Source organism: Leptinotarsa decemlineata, unplaced genomic scaffold (genome assembly GCF_025532065.1).
Source record: "Leptinotarsa decemlineata unplaced genomic scaffold, Ldec_3_MD MMD2_tig00000576_RagTag_RagTag, whole genome shotgun sequence".
NCBI lineage: Eukaryota > Metazoa > Arthropoda > Insecta > Coleoptera > Chrysomelidae > Leptinotarsa > Leptinotarsa decemlineata.
In genome coordinates this window covers 3,505,120-3,527,343 of record NW_027412551.1, presented here as the reverse complement: position 1 = coordinate 3,527,343, position 22,224 = coordinate 3,505,120, and the positions used below count along the sequence as shown (strand labels likewise).

General features: G+C 34.4%; 2 protein-coding genes across 3 annotated transcripts in view; one reads left to right on the top strand and one right to left on the bottom strand.

The window, feature by feature from the left end:
* The window catches only part of Sobp (Sine oculis-binding protein), a 79,112-nt gene extending 57,104 nt beyond the window's left edge, over positions 1 to 22,008 (bottom strand). The window contains exon 1 of one of the 2 annotated variants that reach the window (XM_074174289.1): positions 21,805 to 22,008. Coding sequence is in view for 1 of the 2 variants with exons in the window: in XM_074174288.1 (XP_074030389.1) it covers positions 7,787 to 7,864 (78 nt within the window). In the remaining variant the exon portion in view is untranslated. Of the gene's footprint in view, positions 1 to 7,786; positions 8,004 to 21,804 lie in introns of those variants that run through there. The other variant, XM_074174288.1, reaches the window with a different exon arrangement.
* On the top strand, positions 18,979 to 20,830 carry LOC111505265 (uncharacterized). The gene is made up of 2 exons (XM_023160043.2): positions 18,979 to 19,415; positions 19,473 to 20,830. The coding sequence occupies exons 1-2, from the start codon at positions 19,236 to 19,238 to the stop codon at positions 20,328 to 20,330; spliced, it is 1,038 nt and encodes a 345-aa protein (XP_023015811.2). The 5' UTR covers positions 18,979 to 19,235; the 3' UTR covers positions 20,331 to 20,830.
* Positions 22,009 to 22,224: the final 216 nt, after the last annotated feature.

The window sequence follows — 22,224 nt, the reverse complement described above, 5'->3', positions numbered from 1 at the left end:
CCGACCTCATACTTTATGCCTGCCCCGCTGAGGACCGCATCAGGTTTTTACAGTTCGACAGAGCCGTACTCTTACCATCTGACCTGAAAAACCACTCACCATACAAACTAATCGGCTTCGTTAAAAAGCTGGCTTTATTTGGTCGAGTGTGAATAGATGTGAGCCACAATGAACCCTTGTGGGTGGCGGTGGAGGGTCGAATAGACCCACTCACTTTGGACCTAACCTAACCTATGGTGTATGTTACGACGGCCGTTCCGGCAAATTTCTTCAGGTTTTTAGAGGCATCGGTGTAGAAGATAGTGTAACCGCTGTACTCAGGAACGTCGCCATGGAGGGGGGAGCCCCCACCCCTGCTTTTTCGACTTGGGAAAATTTGGGAAAAAGTTGGGAAATATTGAGCCTTGAAGAAAATGGAAAAAATAATAGTAAAAAATGGATAAAAATTAAAAAACTAAAATGAGAGAAAAGAAAGGGAGAGGTAATAAGAAAAAAGAAATAATCAGGAGAAGGTTGGGATTTCCCGACATGCATATCTTAGAGATCCCATACTTTGAAGTTCTTTGTTTGAAAACTTCAAAAAAGTTTAATTTCTTCCAAGTGAGAGAACAGTCCTGAACAGTCCACAAATTTTGAATAGACAATTTTACAAAATTCCCAACTTTTCGCTCTTTTTTCGACTTGGAAAAGTTGGGAAATTTCGGGTCGTGAAGATAGAAAAAATAATAGTAGAAAACAATAAGCACAATATTATTTAAGTGTTGTTTCCTTTCATTTGTATTGAATATTCCTATACAAAGTGGATATGGTGTAAGACAAAGGACCTTGGTCCAAAGTAGAATAATTTCCATTATTATTTTTATAATTACCAAAATTTATTTTTGTTTGTGCATACCCTAACGGGCATAAGCATTCAGCCAATCTTAGGATAGCTAAGTAAGAAAATTAATATGTTATAGTAGTAACTAATCCCTTGGCTTTCATTTTTTAGAAAGTTGGGAAATTTTGCTGGTGGGGTTGGGAAAATTTGGATTTTCTCCCCCCCCCTGGTTTTTCTTTTCGCAACGGCCCTGGCTGTACTTAGTTTCTATATCGTGGAATGAATAGGTGGTTACGAAGTTTTGGTTTTGAAAAGTGAGATAGGTGATCATTGCAAAAAGATACATCTATCAACCAAGGAGAAGGGGATTCGTTTTGGTACCGAGTTCACATCGAATATAAGATTTGAGCGATTTATGAAAGGGAAATCGTATGACGAGTTACTCTTGATTAATGAAATCTTTGCGGATTATGACAGGCTCAGTAGATGTCTTCTCATTTCTAGAGGTGATTCAAGTGCTTCAACATGGAAATTTTCTGTAGGATTTATTCCATATGCTCCAATTGCGTTTTTGTTTGATATGTTGTGTATGCCATCTAACCGATTTGAAAGCGATTTTCTTGCAATCATCCAACCTATCGATCCGTAATAGAATTTATACTTTATCAGACCTTTATTAATTCTCAAAAAGTGACAATGTTGTTGTCGATGATGTTTTGAGTAAGTTGAATCAATTTCTGCAATATCTAATAATAGTTTTATGTCTAAGATAATCTCCAGAAATTTAAATTCTTTCACAAATTACAAGGGATACCATCTGGTTCGTCAAGTATTGGATAAGTTGAGCATGTTTCTAGGTTGCAAAAATTAAAACCTGTTTTCTAGATTCTTGCTGTTTTTCTGGAAATGATATTTCGATTATTCATATAGACAGTGAGGTCATTTGTGTGAAGACTGAATTCAATTAGTCGTTAGTTGTGTTCGACTATATTATTCATTGATATTGTGCTCGGTATTGTTTCTTGTAGACTATCATTTTGTTACAACTTCACATCTGACAGTTCAGGAGATTTTATTTGGAGCTAAGAAGGACCCATTCATTTCATAGATAGGCCATAGTAAAAATCAACCAGTAAAGGTATCTGCCCACTATACCGTACCAAACCATGACCGTGCTATGACCGTATCAAACACGAAAATAACACTACCTCGCCCACTGTAATGGATCAACCGTGTTCTAAGCCCCTAAGCAACACGTATAATGACCGTATCATACGGGTATGATGACCGTTAGATACCCGTTTGACAACTTTAGGTAATGTGAAGTATTGTATGTTTTTCCAGCTTACTCATCAGTGTAGTGTGAACGTGTAGAAGAGTTTACCACGAAGATCGAAATACCAGTGAGTGGACTTATTCTACCCTGCACTGCAACACGCGAAATTTATTATGATTCAGGTTAACTCAAACTCGACCTAACAAATCCTGAGCCACTCGCAGGGTTATGCCTTGCAAAGAATTTTACTTCTTCCAGTTTAGAAATCCAGACCAGAGAAAATATAAATATTTCCATTGAGGAAAGTTTTTCCAGCAGTTCAATACCAACTTGGATGTTGTTTGGTGGAAGTCAAGAGCTTCCTTAACCACTTGAATACTATTATCTAACTACCTTTGTAATTATCGAATTCAATTTGTCGCAAAGAGCTCGTCAAAAATAATAAATGAGGATATCACTGGAAAGACAATAAAAAAACCCTTCAGACTTGACTACCTCCCTATTTGAGATTCTACCTTTTATGGGGAGTTGAACCGAAAAAGATTATTTTTCAGATATATTTTGTCTGATTACACGTATCTGAAACGTAATGAAGATGTTTGAATTCGAAGGAAACATTTTACGAGTTAATATAAACATCGAATTATGTCCATGGTACTTTCGAAACAACTACTCTCATGTGACCATTGAATTATGCGAAAATCACTTTTACCATTCAGTTATTACCTTCTCCGAACATACCATGAGGTAGACGATTGTAGATACCAACAATCGAAACGTCGTGAACTAACGTGACTTGGAATCTCTACACTTTTTTATTTTTATTATTTTCTGTTTGCATTCCTTTAATTTTTATTTATTCAATTATTATATTTTTACTTGTAGGTTATTTTACTATCATTTCATTTCAGGTTTATTGTTGCTTAATATAATTGTTATTTTCAACTATTCTCTTTTTTTAATTATTCTTTTTTACTTGTTTCAGGGATTTCAAATCATTTTATCTAATAGACAATGGAAGTCCGAACTAGTGAAATTCATCACGAAACATTGTCAATCACCTTCAAACATACCATGAGGAATTCATATCTTTAATAGGAACCCAATACAATATTGAAAGAGTTACGACATGAAATTTTCCATACATCGAACACTATCATCCTCAATGGCGGAGTTCAAACTTTCAGAATAAGAACTTGTCCTACCTCCTCATCATCATCGTTCTGGATGACATCACAAAAAGAAGCACTAATGTAATCCCAGCCAAAGGAATCTTGTTTAACCTGAAAGGGGTATACTTTTGGGTGAGATCAGTTTCTAAGAAAGGAAGGTTCATAATTTTCTGCTCGTCCGTCTTTATAATAAAAATGTAGGAAACTTTCGGAATGAGGAAAAAAGCAATCAAGTTCAAAATGAACTCTGTACAAATATGTACAGAGTTCAAAATGACTTTATTTTTCAGTTAAATTTTTATATGGGCTTCTATAGCTCACTTCATACATACATGCATACATTTTTCCATTTCAATTTTTTCGGTCATAAATATTTTCATTGTTATTTTCATTTCGCTACGAGTACGAACTAATTGAAACACATCGAATCAATATTTTATTTACAGTAATTGTTTATCCAATTGTAGGTTTCAAATATGTTAATTATCATAAACAATAGAAGTTCGAGTCTCTATCATTCAACAAGAAAAATATCAACAACCTTCAAACAATAAAGACTTTCAACATAATGGAAAATGATTTGCCCACAAATGTTTTTCAAATGACCTCAAATCTTTATAGAAAAACCGTGAAAGAACTTCAACTTTCAATTTATAATTGAGAAACTGAAATATACATGGAGTACAAGCCATAAGTCTAAAACTAATGTTCCATCTTCCTTATTGATTGTCTGGAAAAAGTAATTTCTTTCAATAACTTTTTCAATCGTAAAGCAGATGAATTAGGTTTAGAAATACTTCCAGTTCAGGTACCATATACATGTAATATTCCCCATAATGTAAATTACTTTGCTTTTGTAACAGTAACTGAGGAGAAAATCTGTGAGATTATGAAAAACATGAAAAAAAACAGTACTCATTACTAGCTACTCATTAAACTATTGCTTTCGATGCATATGCAAATCACTCACCATATAATAAATTTTTCTCATATTGTTAGACAGTCTTTTATTAAAATTTTCTATTATTAAACCATGTTTTTACGAACAGTAATCTATTTTTTTACAGATCGGGAGTATGTAAACTGACTTGTGACATTTTCCCAAAGACCGACACACTCTTCCAAACTGTCATTGTCAAAGTGACAAATAATTATAAACAGAAACTTGTCAGGGCTTTGCTGCATTCCGGTTCTCAAAGATTGTACACATTTCATCGAAATGTGCAAAAGATTTAAATTTCAAGCCATCTGGAGAGGGAAATGATATACAAGGTGTTTTCGGTGGTTTTCAATCATATCCTAATCTCCATAATATATACGTTATAGCAATAAGTGACATTGAAAATGACTTCTCTTGCAAATTATCAGTATTGGAACAGAAAAAGATATGTAATTACAATACGTACATTACGAGATTTAGCTGTTATAGACTATTTGAAGAATAAAAGCATTATTAGTGATATTAGTAGGTATAAATAATCCTCCACAAGAAATTAAATTGTTGCTAGGGGCAGATATTTTTGGAAAATTAATTACAGGGCATATTGAAACTTTGACTTAACTTGTTGCCTTAGAAACGCATCTTGGATGGACTATAATGGGACAACACGTCCATAACACAAGTAACAATCGTATTGTTTCAGGTTTCACGGATTTTTCTATTGCTGATTTGTGGAAATTACATATTTTGGGTATAAAGGAGCCCGCAAATACCACACCAAAAGAAATTAGATTTTAAAACGGAAAAGTATTTCAAAGAAACAGTTTTGCAGACAGATGATGGTAGATATCAAGTAAATCTTCCTTGGAGAGAAGGTCATCCGATACTTTCTAACAACAAAGAAATAGCTGAAGCAAGATTATTGTCTTCAACAAGAAAGTTGATTAGTTTGGGAAAATTTCAATATCATAGTGAGATTTTTGCAGAATGGGAATCATTAGGTATTATAGAAGAAGTTAGGTGAGATTGAATTGATAAGCCAAGTCACTATTTACCTCATCGTGCCGTTATTGAAGAAAACAGTATTACTACTAAAATTAAGTCGGTATTCGACGCATCAACAAAGAATAATAACGGAAATTTACTAAATGCATGTTTAGAAAAAGGTCCCAATCTGTTAGAATTGATTCCTTCATTGTTAATAAAATTTAGAATAGGAGTAATAGGAGTTACATCTGATATAGAAAAAGCAGTTTTGCAAATTCATGGTAATCCTAATGAAAGGGACAATTTGAGGTTTCTTTGGTGAAAAGATGAATCAAAAACCGAAAAGAAACTTAGGGAAAGCAACTTCAACATATGAAGAATTGATGACGACTTTATGCGACTGTGAAGCCATAATTAATGCAAGGTTTTTAACTAATATTTCGGATGAAAATAATTTAAAACCTCTCAGCCTTTCTATGTTTATGTCGGATATATCTACTAGTGAAACTCAAGATTTCGATATCACAGACAGACATCATTTAGTGAAACGGCATAGATACCTGCAAAAGATAAGAGATGGTATTCGAATCCGATTCAGAAAGGAATATCTAGCGGAACTCGTACATACCTACTGGTCAAAGGAAAATAGGTAGTTTAAAAATTGGAGTTGTTGTTCTTGTCAGCAGCGACAATGTGAAACGAATAAACTGGCCTATAGGAAAAATATTGGAAATTTATCCTGGAAAAGATGACGTACCCATGCAGGGTAGTGAAAATAAAAGTGAATAGTGGAGAACTTATTCAGCCGTTTCAGCATTTACATCCTTTACGACAGAAGAGAACAGTAAGAATTTTCATCAAATTGAAAAGAAAATGAATGAAGTCAAAATTAAAACTGATGAAGACTATATAACAGAAGAGCAGGACATCAAAGAGCAAACTGAAGAGATAGTCACAAGAAGGGGGCGAAAAGTCAGAGTTCCGCATCGTTATGGTTTCGAGTGAAATTTATGATGTTATTTTGAAATTTCTCTTTTGTTTTTTATTTTAATTTCAAAATGGAGGAGAATGTTACATTTAGAATGTATGTTTTTATCATTCTCTCTATATATAAATTTTCCATTTAGTTTATTTGATGTCTGATAATATTTTTAGTTAAATCAAGTTTGTTAGTGAGAAGATTTTGATTAGAGTTGTCAAATAAATATAAACGTCAGTAAGACTATTTGATAATACAATTATATCCATCCCATATTTGAAAAGTATTATATTTAATGTTATTCAATTGAAACTTTTTTTTATAGTAACACTTATGAGCCAATGGCAGATCGAAACAAACTTTCTGGTGTTGGATATTGATTTCTTCCTAGATTATATTTTCAATTGCTTTCCTTGCAGTGAAAGATGCAAAGAACGAAGAGGAAGTTTGCTTAGCAATGTACTGTCTTTGAGAGCCACGTTTATTATTGATATCCGTGGTTGTTTACTATCGATCCCATATACATGACATCTTCGTAAGGGGGATGTTCATGCTTACTTAAACGTTTTCACTGATGAATACTTTCAAATCATGCACATATCTTGATACATGTCATATAAAATACAAACAAGATAATGAGTGGAGAGTTTTGAATTGTAAATACCAACGTAGAGGTTCCACATTGTTCTATTCTGGGCCTGGTGTCCTGCTATAAATAATATTGATGAACTATTCGACTACATTTATGTAGATGACATTTCCAGTCCTGTATCAGATCTTTAATTTCGGGGACTTTCAAAAGCTCTCCGGGATTATGATACATTAACTCTGAATATTTTGTGAATAAGCACAATGCCATAAACTCAAATCGAAGATTCATGATATATCTTCCCCAAGTCAAGAAAGAACACTTGATATCGAAGCGCCATCCAGAGTAAAGAAACTGCTACCAATTTCAAATTTCTGAAAATCTTTCTGGCCAACATTTTCACATTGTATTCATCAATAAGTCACCTGTTTTCTTTAAATATTTTCAATGAAGCTCAATAATTGGTATATTTCAAAGGTGCAAATGAACAGATTTCAAAATTGTCAATTAATGAATTTCATATCGAGAATTAAATTCATTGAAATGTACGTTTTGAAGAAGTTTCAATTAAAGAAACATTTCTTTTTCAAATTTGGATTTGTACAAACGTCAAAAACTAAAATATTATATCATGGTCATGTGATATGTTGCAATTTTATTTGGCATATGTTTACCTTATTTTCGAATAGTAATAATAAAAGAAATAATAATTAAAATAATAATATCAATAACAATTATATGTCCATTGGTTATTTCAGTAACATTTTATAGTATACTGAATTTTGTGTAATTAAAAAATAAAGGGCGAAGTTCAGTTTATTTTTATCCAGGAACAAGCAAAATAAATTCTTCTTTCATATATTTTGTTAATTTTTTTAAGTGAAATTCCCAACGCTGAAAATTCGCATCTCAGCAAACGATCTATCTAATAATAGGTGATTAAACTGAAATGTAAAAACGCATTTGTTGTTACATTAATCAAAAATAAAAACCACTACTACAACAGGCCTTTACACATCTCACCTTTATATCGTCATTCAAATTTTCCTTCTTTATTGAAATCTTTCTGATCGACACTTCCTTCGCAGCGTTCGTATCCATGAAAAGGAATTTGAAACCGAGAAACGAAAACAGATCACCGATTAGCGAAAAATCGGACTACTTTAGACTACCGAAAAGTGCCAACTAGCGCAGTGATCTAGCCGAGGTTTTCAACAGTCAAGATATTTTGGTACTCAAAGTGGGGTTGTTCGCGCCACAACTGTTTTGATTTTGAACGTTGAACGCGCAACTGCAATAATCGCACGAGCGTGCGTTATACCTACGTCTAATAGTCCGGTCGAAATAAATGTAAAATTGCTAAGCTTCCTAGAAAAATACAGAAGAAAGCTCTTGATGATTCCATCCTCATTTCCACTGAAGCTAATCCAAATTTTTCACTTTTTCTGGTCTGAATCTCAAAATGTAAATTCTGAAAACAATGTTTCTGTGATCTCTATGCAAAAAATATGTACCTTAAATTGAATTCAAAAGTAATAACGGAATAAGAAATAACCAAAGTTTTAAGTTTATAGAAAAATGTTACACATGTAACAAAATTAATAAAAGAGAAAATAACAACTAAAGTAATCCAGGACGTCGTTCTATGATGGATGCAAAGAAAACCCCGAAGAAAAAACAGCACCTTCTTGAAAAGATAGTATTCATTGGTACCGTTATCCTCGTCTGTTATGAAATAAGAAAAAACGGAGAGTCTGTTGAACTTTATTCCAACAACGGCCATATCGAAGCACTATTCACTAAGGCATCATCGACCAATTAGTATCATGTCATTTGCGTTGAAAACGCTAGAAAAACTACTTGACAGGCATATCAGGGAAGTATCACTAGCTATCAGACCATTACATCGAGACCAATATGCATACAGGTCAGGTATGTCAACAGAAACGGCTCTATGTCGGGTAACAGAAAAAGTAGAATATACTTACAAAAACAAGGAAGTAATTTTAGCTGCTTTCTTGAACATAGAGGACGCATTTGATAATACGTCGTTAGAATCAATCATCCAGGCGTCGAGGAGAAGAGGGATCGACAAGACAAGCTGTAGGTGGATAGACTGCATGCTTAGGGGAAGATTGGTATATACAACCATTATGGGGGAAACAGTCGTGGCACGGGTAGCAAGAGGCTGTCCTCAGGGGGGGGTTCTATTCCGTCTGTTATGGAACCTTGTAATGGACGGGCTACTATGTCTCTTGGACCATAATGGGTATAAAGCACTGAACTATGGAGACGACTTAGTCATCTTAGTCCAGGGTTAATACAATAATGTAGTGAAGGGATGCATGCAGCAGGCCCTGAACATTATAACAAGATAGACCGAAGAAGAAGAAGGGCTTAACATAAGCCCATCCAAATCGACCATAGTAGCATTCACCAAGAGGAATAAAACAGAGGGTCTCGGACCTCTAAAACTTCGAGGTGAAGAAATTCAAGTGTCGGGGATGGTTAAATATCTGGGAGTAATCCTAGATTCCAAACTGACCTGGAACCAACACTTGGACAGGATAAAGAGGAAAGCGGAGGTAGCACTGATGTTCGCCAGACACACCTATGGAAAAACATGGGGGCTAAAACCAGACATGGTATATTGGCTATACACGATGGTGGTTAAACCCATGATAACATACGCATCTCTGGTCTGGTAACCAAAAATGAAGCAGGCGACCGCCATCAACAAACTAGGCAAGGTGCAAAGACTTGCATGTTTGGGACGGGAGCAATGAGAACTACCCCAACAGCTGCATTGGAGATGCTCCTGAATATACCTCCTTTACACTCTGTTATAATGGGGGAGAAAAACTTCACGGCCAAAATCATAAGCCGTTAAGAGTTGAAGACCATTAGTCATCCCGAAAACATGTTTGGAAAAAACACCTGGTATACAGATGGATCGAAGACCAAACATGAAACGGGAGCTGGAATATACCGAGCGGATAGAAATCTAAACTACAGCTATCTGCTAGGACTATACACATCCGTCTTTCAGGCAGAAGTGTATTGCAGTGTGCAAGGCTTATTAAATTGAGACCTCAAAGAAATTAGCGGATCAATATTTTTACAGACAGCAAGAGCGCACTAGGAGCTCTGACAAACCCGAAGGTGACATCAAAACTGGTATGGGAATGCCATGAAGAACTGAATGAACCTGCAAACAATAACAAATTAATGTTGTACTGGGTGCCAGGGCATTCAGGAATCACAGGTAATGATAAAGCTGATGAAGGGGCTAGATGCGGATCATCAACTTCATATATAGGTTCTGGACCAGCTCTGAAGGTACCAGAAACCAGATTAGGACATGGACCAATAAGAAGCACACAGAGTACTGAACAAAAGTACCTGGCAACTAACACAGTAGAACCTTCATTAGGGAACCGTCCGAAAAAAGAACCCAAGAACTACTTCAATATAGTAGGGATCGGCTCAGAATAATTACAATATTTTTGTCGATGTAAATATTTTTTTTACTTGATCGAATTTGTTTTACAACTGCGAACTTTTTGATGAAGAGCTGACACCATGGCTGATGTCTTCATAACTGGAGCAACAATAGAGCAATTCAGTACAACAAAACCATAATCGTTATTGGTGGAAATGTTGATTTGCCAATACTATTATCTGTATATGCAGACTGTCAAGATCAAATTTCATTTATACATGCTGGATGCGATAAATAATCAACAATTTTCGAAAGGAGTGAACTAACAGTATTGAAATTATTTGAAAAACGTTTATTAACGACAAGTTACATGAGATTCGCTCAAACATTGATTCTATGGACAAATATGGATATTCAGATTTCGTAAAAAACACGCGGAACAACGAAACAAGTACAACTATCTTATTTCCCGCTAACACCTGCTTCTGTTTATCAACACTTATAACGTCAAGTTCAAGTATGGCTGGGAAATCAACTTTTACTCAGAAGGCTTGGATAGGAAATGAACTGATAATATTTGAGAGCCTTAGTCTTACATCCGCCAGAAAGTCATTTCTGCAATTACAGATGTGGCTGCAAAAAAGATATTTTTATTTTCCAATTAATATCATGTGCTCTCATATTGCATTTGTACTCAAATATTGAGGCAAATACAATGAATAAGGATTCTTATGATATCGATGACGAAATAACAAATTGGTGTTTTTGAAAAAAAAAGATTTTGGTTTCCTACTTCTTGGTATAAAAAAATGTGGTAGTCTTTCAAAGGAAGGAAGCAATCAATATCTATATGAAAATGTGTAGATCATGCAAAGAAGTAACTGTCACACACAAACTGAAAAAAAAACCCTCTCAAAACAGTTACTTTCATATAAATATTGAATTAGACGAAAGAAAAATACTTTCGAAAGAAATATTTCCATATGAAGACTGAATTAAACAAAAAACACTTTTCCCTGTTCAGTTGGTATTCCAAACATACGTTATGGAATTGAATCAGATATCATTTACATGGTTTCTACATAATAAACTAAATGAAAGAGGTAATATTTCACTTACTTACATGGAACTCTGTCATCCTCACTGGTAGACTTCAATGTTTCGCCGTAAGACACTCGCCAAAAATTAACCTCTCGTAAAAATATCCCCCTTTCAATTTAAACAAATTGGTTTTTCGTTTTGAAACAATTACTGTATATCCAACAAGGGCAGGAAGAAGGAACCGAAAAATTATTATTACTCTTAGCGACCTTTCACACGGGGAGCTTCACGTTGTTCGCTCCCGAGAGAGAGGAAGGCAGCGCCAAAATGCAACGGATCTCCTAGTTGACGCTTCACACTAATCATCATGGCAGATTAACGATGTGGAGCTATGAATCAGTGCTGCCTGTAACCGACCCACTCTTTGGGATAAAAATCTCGACATATATACGGATCGAAATGGGATCCATCCCCGCTTTTGGTTGATTGGATGTATCCATATAGTCTAATCAACAAGTTCAAAATCATGAAAAATAGAGATGAAGGTCCTAAAAATATGACCAATAGCTCATTCGATTCGGACTCACCTCTAGAAAAATGTTTTTGAAGGATTTTGATGCAGGTAACAAATTGCAATTGTTATTAACAAAATAAGATTTAAAAAAAAGATGTATTTAGTTTTTCGTTGATACCTCAAAAAATATTATTATTTAAGCAATTTTGGAAAAAGCTCGTTAAAGAGGACGGAATTTCCGACAAAAAAGTCCCGACCCCCGAAACTCTATCTCCATTATTTATAATTTTAATTTGACGTTGGAAATAGGGTTCCGCGCGGCTGTTACGGCAGGCCTAAGAGAGTTTATCAAAAAAATATATTTTTTTATAACATAAAATGTCATGTTAAAAATTTGAAAAAAATCTAGTATTTTAACACTTGAATGAATCGAGTCACGTAGAAAAAAAGTTTTATCACCATTTTTCAAAAAGTTATTCAATTGTTAACTAACAAATTTTTTTTCAATCTCCGTTGGTATAAATAATGGGATAATAGGTATAAATAATTGGCCTATAAAGTTCAAACTTTGTGGAGCCCTTTTGATATATATACTTCACACGATTCTGCAATAAAAGTTCATAAAAATTAATTAATTTGTTAATTATGATTTTTATAACTATTGCAAAATGAAATATCTAAAAATTGTTGATTTTTTTTTTTCAATTGATATTCAGCTATGTCTGTTTTCCCATTGAACAATGGCAGTTATTAACATAGAATATGAATTTTTTCGTAATTTGTTTATTAAATTGTTTTTAACAAATAGAGAAATTCAATATTTTTGAAAAAAATTTTTTTTGCTATTTTGTTGTCTAGGGATAATTATGATTAAAAAAAATCTCAATTTTAATTTTGAATTGTTTATATTCGATTTTTTATATTTCGATTGTTTAAATAATCAGTTGAGAAATAATTTTGCTTTTAAAAATCATAATTTACACTTTTAAATAGTTTGTCAAAAAAAAAATTATTTATCATTTACCTGTTTATTGGTTTAACAAATTGTTAAACTAATAAACAATTAAATGATGAATAAAAAAAAAATTTTTGCCAAACTATTTAAAAGTGTAAATTATGATTTTAAAAAGCGAAATTATTTCTTAACTAATTATTCAAACAATCGAAATATAAAAAAAACGATTTTCAACAATGAAAAATTAAGAAAAACAATTTTTTTATCATAATTAGCTCTAGACAACAAAATAGCAAAATTTTTTTTTAAATATTCAATTTCTCTGGGTGTTGAAAACAATTTAATAACCAAATTACGTAAAAATTCATATCCTATGTTAATAACTGCCATTATTCAATGTGAAAACAAACATAGCTAAATATCAATTGAAAAAAAAATTATCCACAATTTATAGATATTCCATTTTGCAATAGTTAAAAAAAATCATAATTACCAAATTGATAAATTTTTATGAACTTTCATCGCAGGATCGTTTGAAGTATATACATTAAAAGTGTTCAACGAGATTTAAAATTTATAGGCCAATTATTTATACCTTTTATCCCATTATTTATGCCAACGGAGATTGGGAAAAAATTTGTTAGTCAACAATTGAATATCTTGTTGAAAAATTGTGATGAAACTTTTTTTTCTACGAGACTCGATTCATTCAAGTGTTAAGAAGATACTAGATTTTTTCAAATTTTTAAAAGGACATTTTATGTTATAAAATAATTATTTCTTTTGATGAACTCTCTTTAGCGGCAGCGCGCGCATGCCGTAACAACCGCGCGGAACCCTATTTTCACCCGATTCCCGTTTCGGGAATCGGGACTTTTTTATTGGAAATTTCCTCCTCAATATAATTTCCTATATATCAATATATTTTGACAATAACAATTGCATTTTTTTTACCTGCACCAAAATCCTTCAAAAACATTTTTCTAGAGGTGATTCCGAATCGAATGAGCTATAGCTCATATTTTTAGGACCTTTATCTTTATTTTTCATGTTTTTGGACTTGTTGATTAGACTAAAAGCATTCTTGATATCTTTGGCATTTCGGTAGTCGAAGTTTGGGTCGACGGTAGAGAAGGTATTTGGCAACAGCTTACGTGCGATCCATTCTACAACTGAGCTCAAAGAGCCAGGAACTGAAAAAGGTGTTAATGGGCGGTAGGTAGGGGAACGAGAGACGTAAAGCTCCCTGTATGGAAGAGTACTTAGGGTAACATTTGAACATAATCAATCAGAAACCAATATCGCTGGTAAACAACTCGTTTTACTTTTATTATGTAGACTTATTTTCAATCAAGCTGATATTCTTGAATGAAACTAAATTACAGTAGATCAAGTAATGTTCCTAACAAGGATACCAAATTATTATAAATGCATCATGAACACTACCTCATAGGTCGTGCGGTGATGCAAATTATATAGAATACGTCATCATTTCAAAAATTGGAGAAGTATAAATGTTCAGCTTTATGCAAATTGTTTTGAATAGAATTGTCTTTTTTGACTGGATTGAAAATAATTGGTTGATAAGTTACAGGGTGTACTACTAACAGCAGTCAACTACGGTTTCTGAAAATGTAATAGCTTTATTTCTATAGGTCACATTATTGGATGCTGAAATTTACGACAGACCAGTTGCTTCAGTGGTATCGAAAATGAACCCTTCAGTTTCTCACTTCCGAACACTCGACCTGAGGAAAACAAAGGTCAGGTGCTTTGATAAGTAGAGGCTTTCAATGTTATTAAAGAAGACACCATGTATTGGCGTATCATTGTGTTGCCGCAGGAGTAAAGTGATCTCTGCGGCCTTGACGTGAGACTTTTTATGTGGGCCTTTTGCTGAACGGGTTCCAACTCGGTGACAAAGTTGTGATCACTTCGTTCGGTGTCGAAAACTGAAGTTAGTTCATCTTCCGCTCGGGCAACTGCCTTAAAAAAATGCTCTAATTCCCGATCTCTCATGGTCGCGGACCTAGCAGAGCAGAGGATCCTAACTCCATTCAACTTTGCGGGCTCCATCCAGTGTCCATTCTGTCTTATAGACACTTCAAACTCAAAAGTCAACGGCTTCCCTGTTGTCTGGGGAAGTACAACCGTGAAACGAGCGATTTGGGATGCAAACTCATATGGAGATGCATCATTTTTCGGGTGTTTATGTCCAATTGATACAACTCCTCGCCGAGTCAATTCCACTACTCCAAAGGAGTAGAGTAAAATCGGAGCAGCGGCAAACTCTGTCAGAGTTTGGGGTGATAGTTTACGCGGAGACAGATCTTCACTTCTGTTTCCTCCCTTTTGAGTGACGTTGTTTTATCTTGAGATAATCTTACGTCTCTCCGTTATCCAGATGGAGCGGGATGCATCCATCTACGAACTGCACATCCTCTTCGTAATCCTCTCATGAGTGTACCATTCTTAAGGACCATTCTAAAGAGCTGATCGGAACCTATTTCTTCTAATGCATAGAGTTCGAGATCATTCAAATGAAATGAATGGATAATAGATAATAGCAAAATTGAGATGCAGAAAAGAAAGGGACTGAAGGGATCTCTCTGAAATGCACCCCTCCTGAAACTAAACCTAGGACTCTAATTCAACCAGATGTTATGGTTGAATGAATCTTTTAGAAAGTTATCAGTTGTTAAAACATCTCACAACATTATTGGGAACTAAGGAAATTTACAAACGTTTTGCGGTAATCGATCCAGGCCATGAAGAGGTTACACTTATGCTTGCGCTCATGTCCTGTGAGCCCCTTAGGACTCTTCGAATGTTTTTGGTTATCGATTTTGTTCGGGCTGTTGAAGATCTCTACAAGAAGCTTCGAACTGCACTAGGGCTGGAGTGTCTAAATTGAGTGATTTCTTGCGCTCATAAAAGTCCCTACAGAAGGATTCCACCTGATCAGCGGTTGCCGTATAAGCTTCAACAAGGGGCTCTGGAAAAAAGCGAGAAAAAATTCTCGCGAAAATTGGTATTTTACACCATACTTCTCATTCACTTCGCTAATGACTTTTTAGCCTTAACTGTAGGCGTGAAAGGCCTAATAGTAGCCCTGTAGTCCATCATATATTGGACAGGAGACCCATGTTGTCTTGCCATCTTGTGTATTCACTATTCAAATTTTCGAACCGATGAGGCGAAATTCCAAGTACCCACCTTCACCTAGCCAACGAGCGTGGGTGGACTATCCTTATCCCGTAAAATGAAGACTTTATTCCAAGGAATTACTGACTAATAATATGCTTGAATGCATGCTATAAGCTGTTTACTAGTAGATGAGCACTTTTTTTCGAGGTCATCATGAAGTGAGAGATCTCAGTGTTGATGTTTCTTCCGCTAATTTATGGACTAATACCTAATACCTTTCTCGAAAGTATTTTCGAAGTCAGTCTCAGTAGTTTTCTGCATAAGTCTTCTCAAGAGAAGACAGAAATTAATTTATTGACCCACTGAAAACTATAGCGCGTTTCTATTGGTTGAAGCAATCTATTGAGCATTTTCTGTTTGATTTGATGACTCTTCAAAGTTCATCAATCAGATTTGACATCTATAGGAAAATATTAGAAATTAAAACTGAGTTAAGGTACGCGTCCATAGGTATGCATCGTACGTATCGTACGGATCGTAAAAACCGGATCGATTTGTGGTAGTGCGTCCACTGTATCCGTAGCGATCGGATTGCCGATGCGACGGTCGGCTTTTAGTAACATTCGCATTTTCGTTGTGAGTGGACGATCGGAAACATTACAGTGTGTAATGTTTCCGATCATAGAAAGTTATGAAGAACTTGTCCTTATTGCTTTGTTATCAGATGATGAAGATGAAGAAGAAAGGAGAGGAAATAAGAGAAGACATAGAATGTGGATACATGACATATTCAAAAAAATATCACAATTTGGAGAATATCATACACTGTTCATTGATTTGTTCAACGACGACGTAAAATTCTTCCAGTATTTTCATATGTCTCATGCCAAATTTACAACTCTTCTTGACATCTTAGAGCGCCCGTACACGAGCCACATTTTGCGGTCGGATCGAACGTGTTGCAGTCGCGTTCCAGCGAACTCAAGCCGCCCATAAAAAATACTGTACTACATGTACACGGGCGTTCACAAAAGTCAAAACGGACGTCTGCAGTCAACTTGCTGCTGATCTCCGCCGAAATGTCATCGCGGCATCCGCCGTACACTAACCCAAACTTGCAGTCGTACCCAACCGCGTACACCATGGTTTACTTTTTCTCATATTGGTGTCACAGCATTCAATTTTTGATGTCAGTTGCCTCAACTGCAAATGCGCTTTATATGACCGCAAGTCGACCACAAAAATGTGGTTGGGTCAACCGCGCAGTGCAGTCAACATGGCCACAATGTTGTGGTTGCCTCAACTGCAAATACGGCCGGTCTTAGGTCCTCATATATCAAGACAAAATACAACATACAGAGAGGCCATAGAACCAGAACAAAAACTTGCTGTGTGTTTAAGGTATGTATCAACAACAATTAGTTTTGTATATCAAAAAATATAATTATTTAGTAGGTATTGAATTTTAAGTAGGTGTTTAACTATCGGTTGACTCGTGCTAGAAATACTGTGGAAAATACGTTTGGAATATTGGCACGGAAATTTAGAATTTTCGAACTTAGGCTGTCTATGTCTCAAGAACACATTGTGAGTGTTGTAATGGCTATATGCTGCTTGCACAACTTTCTTAGGAATGGCACGTGTCACTGGACAGAAAATGATTTGAATATTTCTATTTCCAACATGAGAGGACTGCAAGACTTAAGAAATATGGGTGCAAATTCGAAAACAGATGCTTTAGCAGTTAGGGATGGTTTCAAAAATTATTTCAATTCAGCAAAATGGTCAGTGAAATGGCAATTAAGGAGAGTTCGAGCTGGAAAGAGGTTCACGTGACTCTATGATACAGTTAACTGAATATTTTGTACCTAAATGGCTCTATTTTACTAACTACATATATTGAAATATGAATAAACTTACCAGTTTGATTTAATCTTTTTCCAATTTCTTCCCAAATATTATCTCGTCTTTGTTGATTCGAATAATGAGGATGTTTTGAATTGAACAACTCTTCGTACTCTTGTACAATTGTGATTAGTCTTGCAATGTCCATAATATGCGTAATAAAAATTATAATTAAAGCACGTGTGTGTACTTAGTGTCGAAATGTAACAAAATTCAAATGATCTGTGAGGCGACCAGTGACTACCTGTTGTAACATGCGTCCACTTATCGGCAATCCGCATGACATCATCCGCACCAGTCGCAAAAGTTGCCCCTTCGATCAATTTCATCGGCATTACCGACGGATCGATATGTGCGATCCGTCCACTGCCGGTCAGTGGACGCATATATTTAACTTACTATACTAATAATTCTAAAATCCGTTTCATACGATCCGTACGATACGTACCTATGGACGCATATCTTAAAACGGAAAAATAAAAACGAAGTCACTGATTTTTTGAACGTCATTGTGGGTTTTTATACTTCACGTTTGCAAAGGTATTTTATTCAACCTATTTATCAATTCTTTAATATATAATTACCCAACAACAAAGAAAACACCAAAGCAATAAATATATGAAACTCTTCTTCGTTTTGGAATTTCAAACCATCTTCCTAGATTTTCACAATGAAGTTTTGTATCACATTAAAATATCCGGATGCGCTATTTACCGTTTGATGTCACCATTTATTGAATACACTGGCGCCCTCATTGGTAAACATTTTTCCCCATTCCCAAATGACGAATGAGAAAACTTCCTCTGCGGCAGTGTTACCATTCCAGTACTTTTGTGCTTAACTCAGAACATTTGGAACTTCAAAATACTTATAGTACGCCGTTTGATGTTTCAATTATTTTTCACCATCAGTTCAGTCCATCTAGCCAAAACAGATTGTCGATATTTATTATGAATTATTTATGTGTTATTTACAACATGAAATCATTCTTATATGCCCATTTTTATGAAATGCCTTTTATCACCCAATTAATTGTTATCATTTTGAACTGAAGCAAGGAAAAGGGTATACACCAATTGATATATCCTATCAATCATTTACGGATTCGCCTTCTTAATACTGTTTTATTTGATCTAGTATTTTCTTCGTTCACATTTTCAAGAGTTGTGGCAACACTGCTTTTCGGTAACAGTCGCAAGTCACAGAATACTAAGCAATTGTTTCTGTTCTGTGTTTGAGTTCACCCTTCGGGCTTCTGCTTAGAAACCTATGGTGAAAACAAATATACAATGCAAATATCATAGGAGAACATTACGTTTTTATTAAATATATGAATCTTGGATATATTACATTTTTGTGGAATAATTTATAAAAAATGTTTTCCTTCCGGTAGCAGTGAAGAGTAGATGTGATTCAGTCAAGAAGGAAGAGTAATCACACTAGATGTTATAGCTATATTTATTATTGTATGTTTAAAATGGATTTTGGAAACGTGAGCCCCACAAGAAAAGAACAACAAACTTACAGTAATAATAAACCTTTTGAAAGTATATGTCGAATATGTTTGGGATCTGGTGATCTCCAACCCTTGCAAGGGTTGGATGTTTATAACACATTTATATGTCTTTCCAATATTTTTAACAATGGGGTAAGAACTTTTATATTTTATGTGTATCTATATTAACTAACTCTCTCTTTCATTCAGGTCAACTGTGAAGATCAGCTACCGCAAAACATATGTAATCCTTGTGTTTTAGAATTGGAGAATATCGATTCCTATATTATAAATCTAAAAAATGCAACCCAAACTTTGAAAGAAATTCTTCTTAACGAGAAAGATGTAGAAAATTATGAGATAATTAAGAAAGAAAGTTTAGAAGACATCAAGGAACAAATCATCCTTGAATTTTCGAATGAAGACAATTCTTGTATAGAAGTAGTGCTTGATGAATATTCTACCGAATTCAATTCAAAAGATATTTTTATTTGCAAAGTATGTAATACTGGTTTTGCAACCCAAAAATCTTTGAGAACTCATAACAGAATGCATGTTAGTAATAAAAATTATGACAGTTTACCAAAAAATTATTACAACTGCCATATTTGTGAAAAAAATTTCACATTTGAAAGAAGTTGGAAATATCACATGAGCACTCACCCGGAGGTGACCCTATGGGAATGCTCCCTATGTGAATGGGCTAGTCTTGATGAAAGTCTTCTTAAAGAACACGAGCAAGATATTCACTTGAAAGAGAGCAATATTGATTTTACTTGTATAGATGATGAATTTCTATGCAATATTTGTGGAGAAAGTTTTGCTGAAATGGGTAGTATGAAAGATCATCTCAAGATCCACACTAAAGTAAAATACCGTAAATGTAATGTTTGTGGATTGACATTCATTCACAGCAATACCCTACTTAGACATATGAAAGTACACTCACAAGAGGAAAGATTTGATTGTAATTTTTGTGCAAAATCTTTCACAAAAAAAACCTTTTCTGCACACACATATTGCTGTATTCCATGGACTCCCTGGAGAACAAAGCCTAGAAGAGAATAAACCTTCTTGTTCTAAATGTTTTAAAACATTTGCATCTGAAAAAAATTTGAAGAAGCATTTCGAAAAATGTGAAGATGAATATTCTAAAGACAACTTTCTTTGTGTACACTGTGGAAAAAAGTTTACCTTCAAAGTAAACCTAAATAGACATATCCAAATAGTGCATGCAAAAAGAAAAAAGTTTATTTGCAAACTGTGTGGGGAAAGGTTCACAGTTAAAAATTCTCTGAAATATCACCTGAACATTCACAGTGATTCAAAGCCTTACCAGTGTTCGGTTTGTGCCAAAGGATTCCGACAACCCAGTGCATTGATAAGACACAAAAACTCAGTCCACACTAAGGAGAAAAAAGCCCAATGTTATATATGTGGCAAATGGCTGAAAACAGATGAAACTTTGAGGTCTCATATGAAAAGGAATCATAGTCAGGAGTAAAGCTTTGAAACATCAAAATGTATTTTTTTTTTAATAAATTACGAATGTGAATAAAGAAAAAATAGTTACAGTTTTAAAGAAATTAAGAATATTTGAAGATTGCATATTGCCATTATAAAAATGAATTTTTTTTTCTAAAAATAATTTTTACTCTATAAATATCTGCGATACGAGATCCTGGGCTGACCTGGAACAATAAAGTAAAATGCAGAAGTAACACTGAGCTTGTCCTATTTGTTAAAAGTACCTATCTTTCAGCGTTACCTGCGATGAATTTGTTAGTAAATACAATTTAATTCCCTTTTATTGTGAGCAGCTAAATCTTCAACACAGTCACTGCTACTAACCATCACAACACTCTTTTCTTCGCACGCTTCACCAACCAAATTAGCATCTTCAGGTAATGAAGTAATAGACCAAACTCTATTACTTCTCCTGACAAAACACACACCAATAATTGTATTGTAGTTCGCTTTATTGTTAAGGCCGACTTGCTTTTCAAGAACAGAAAATTTTTTTAAAATTCATTTCTCGCCAACCACAATTTTTATATAAAATTCAAAAATGTTTAGTCAGTCGCACCTTTTCTAGCATTAATTCTGGGACACACTGATAATTCTATAGTCGTACCTATTGAAGAGATCTATTTATCTGTCTCTTCATCTACATGAAAATATAGATATTTGATGAATGTACCTAGTTTGGATAATAACCAAAGAAATGTGAACTGAATGAATACTTTTGTGTCTCAAATTCATATTTTGAAATAAATTTACCATATACATTTGAATTTACACAACGTTAGTACTTTCATTTGAAAAACATCTCGATTGTCATCGATTGATTGTCTACCTATGGGACACTTCATATACTGATATAAATGTAATGTAACAAGCTGATGATGAAAAGTTTTCGTCATCTATCTGTGGGGCTTACCAAATAATTATACACAAAAATGCAAAAAACTTAATAATTATCGATCTAATAATCAAAATGGTATTTGTGAAAAGAATTTCAATCATAATAATATATACTTACTATTAAAAATACCTAGAATGAGGTGATATCCACCACTCACCATAACCTACTACTGACCAGTCACAAAAAGTTTGATGAATAAATTAAACAATGAATTGGAAAACTTCTTTCGTGCTATTGCTACTCAGATGGATCCATTCTAAATATTAGACAATGTTCAAATTTTACTAGATAGGTATTCCTTATTTCTATTAGTAATTTCAAACTTACTTAATAGGCATTCCCCTTACGAAGACGCCATCTATGAGATTGGCAGAGAACAGAGAACTCAATCCACATTTATCTTTGATAATCTCATAGATGTCTTCATAAAGGGAGATATTGCCGTTATTTACTGAGGCTTGTTCTTTAAGGGCAGGTGAGTTCAGCAATGCATTTTTAATTCAGTGTAGCACCACTGATGAGAACTATGGCGGGTCG

Excerpts from the sequence above, each read along its gene's own strand:
- LOC111505265 (XM_023160043.2), top strand. The coding sequence starts at position 19,236 with ATGTTTAAAATGGATTTTGGAAACGTGAGCCCCACAAGAAAAGAACAA. Across the intron at positions 19,416-19,472 it reads CCAATATTTTTAACAATGGG|GTCAACTGTGAAGATCAGCT; the intron begins GTAAGAACTTTT and ends TCTTTCATTCAG.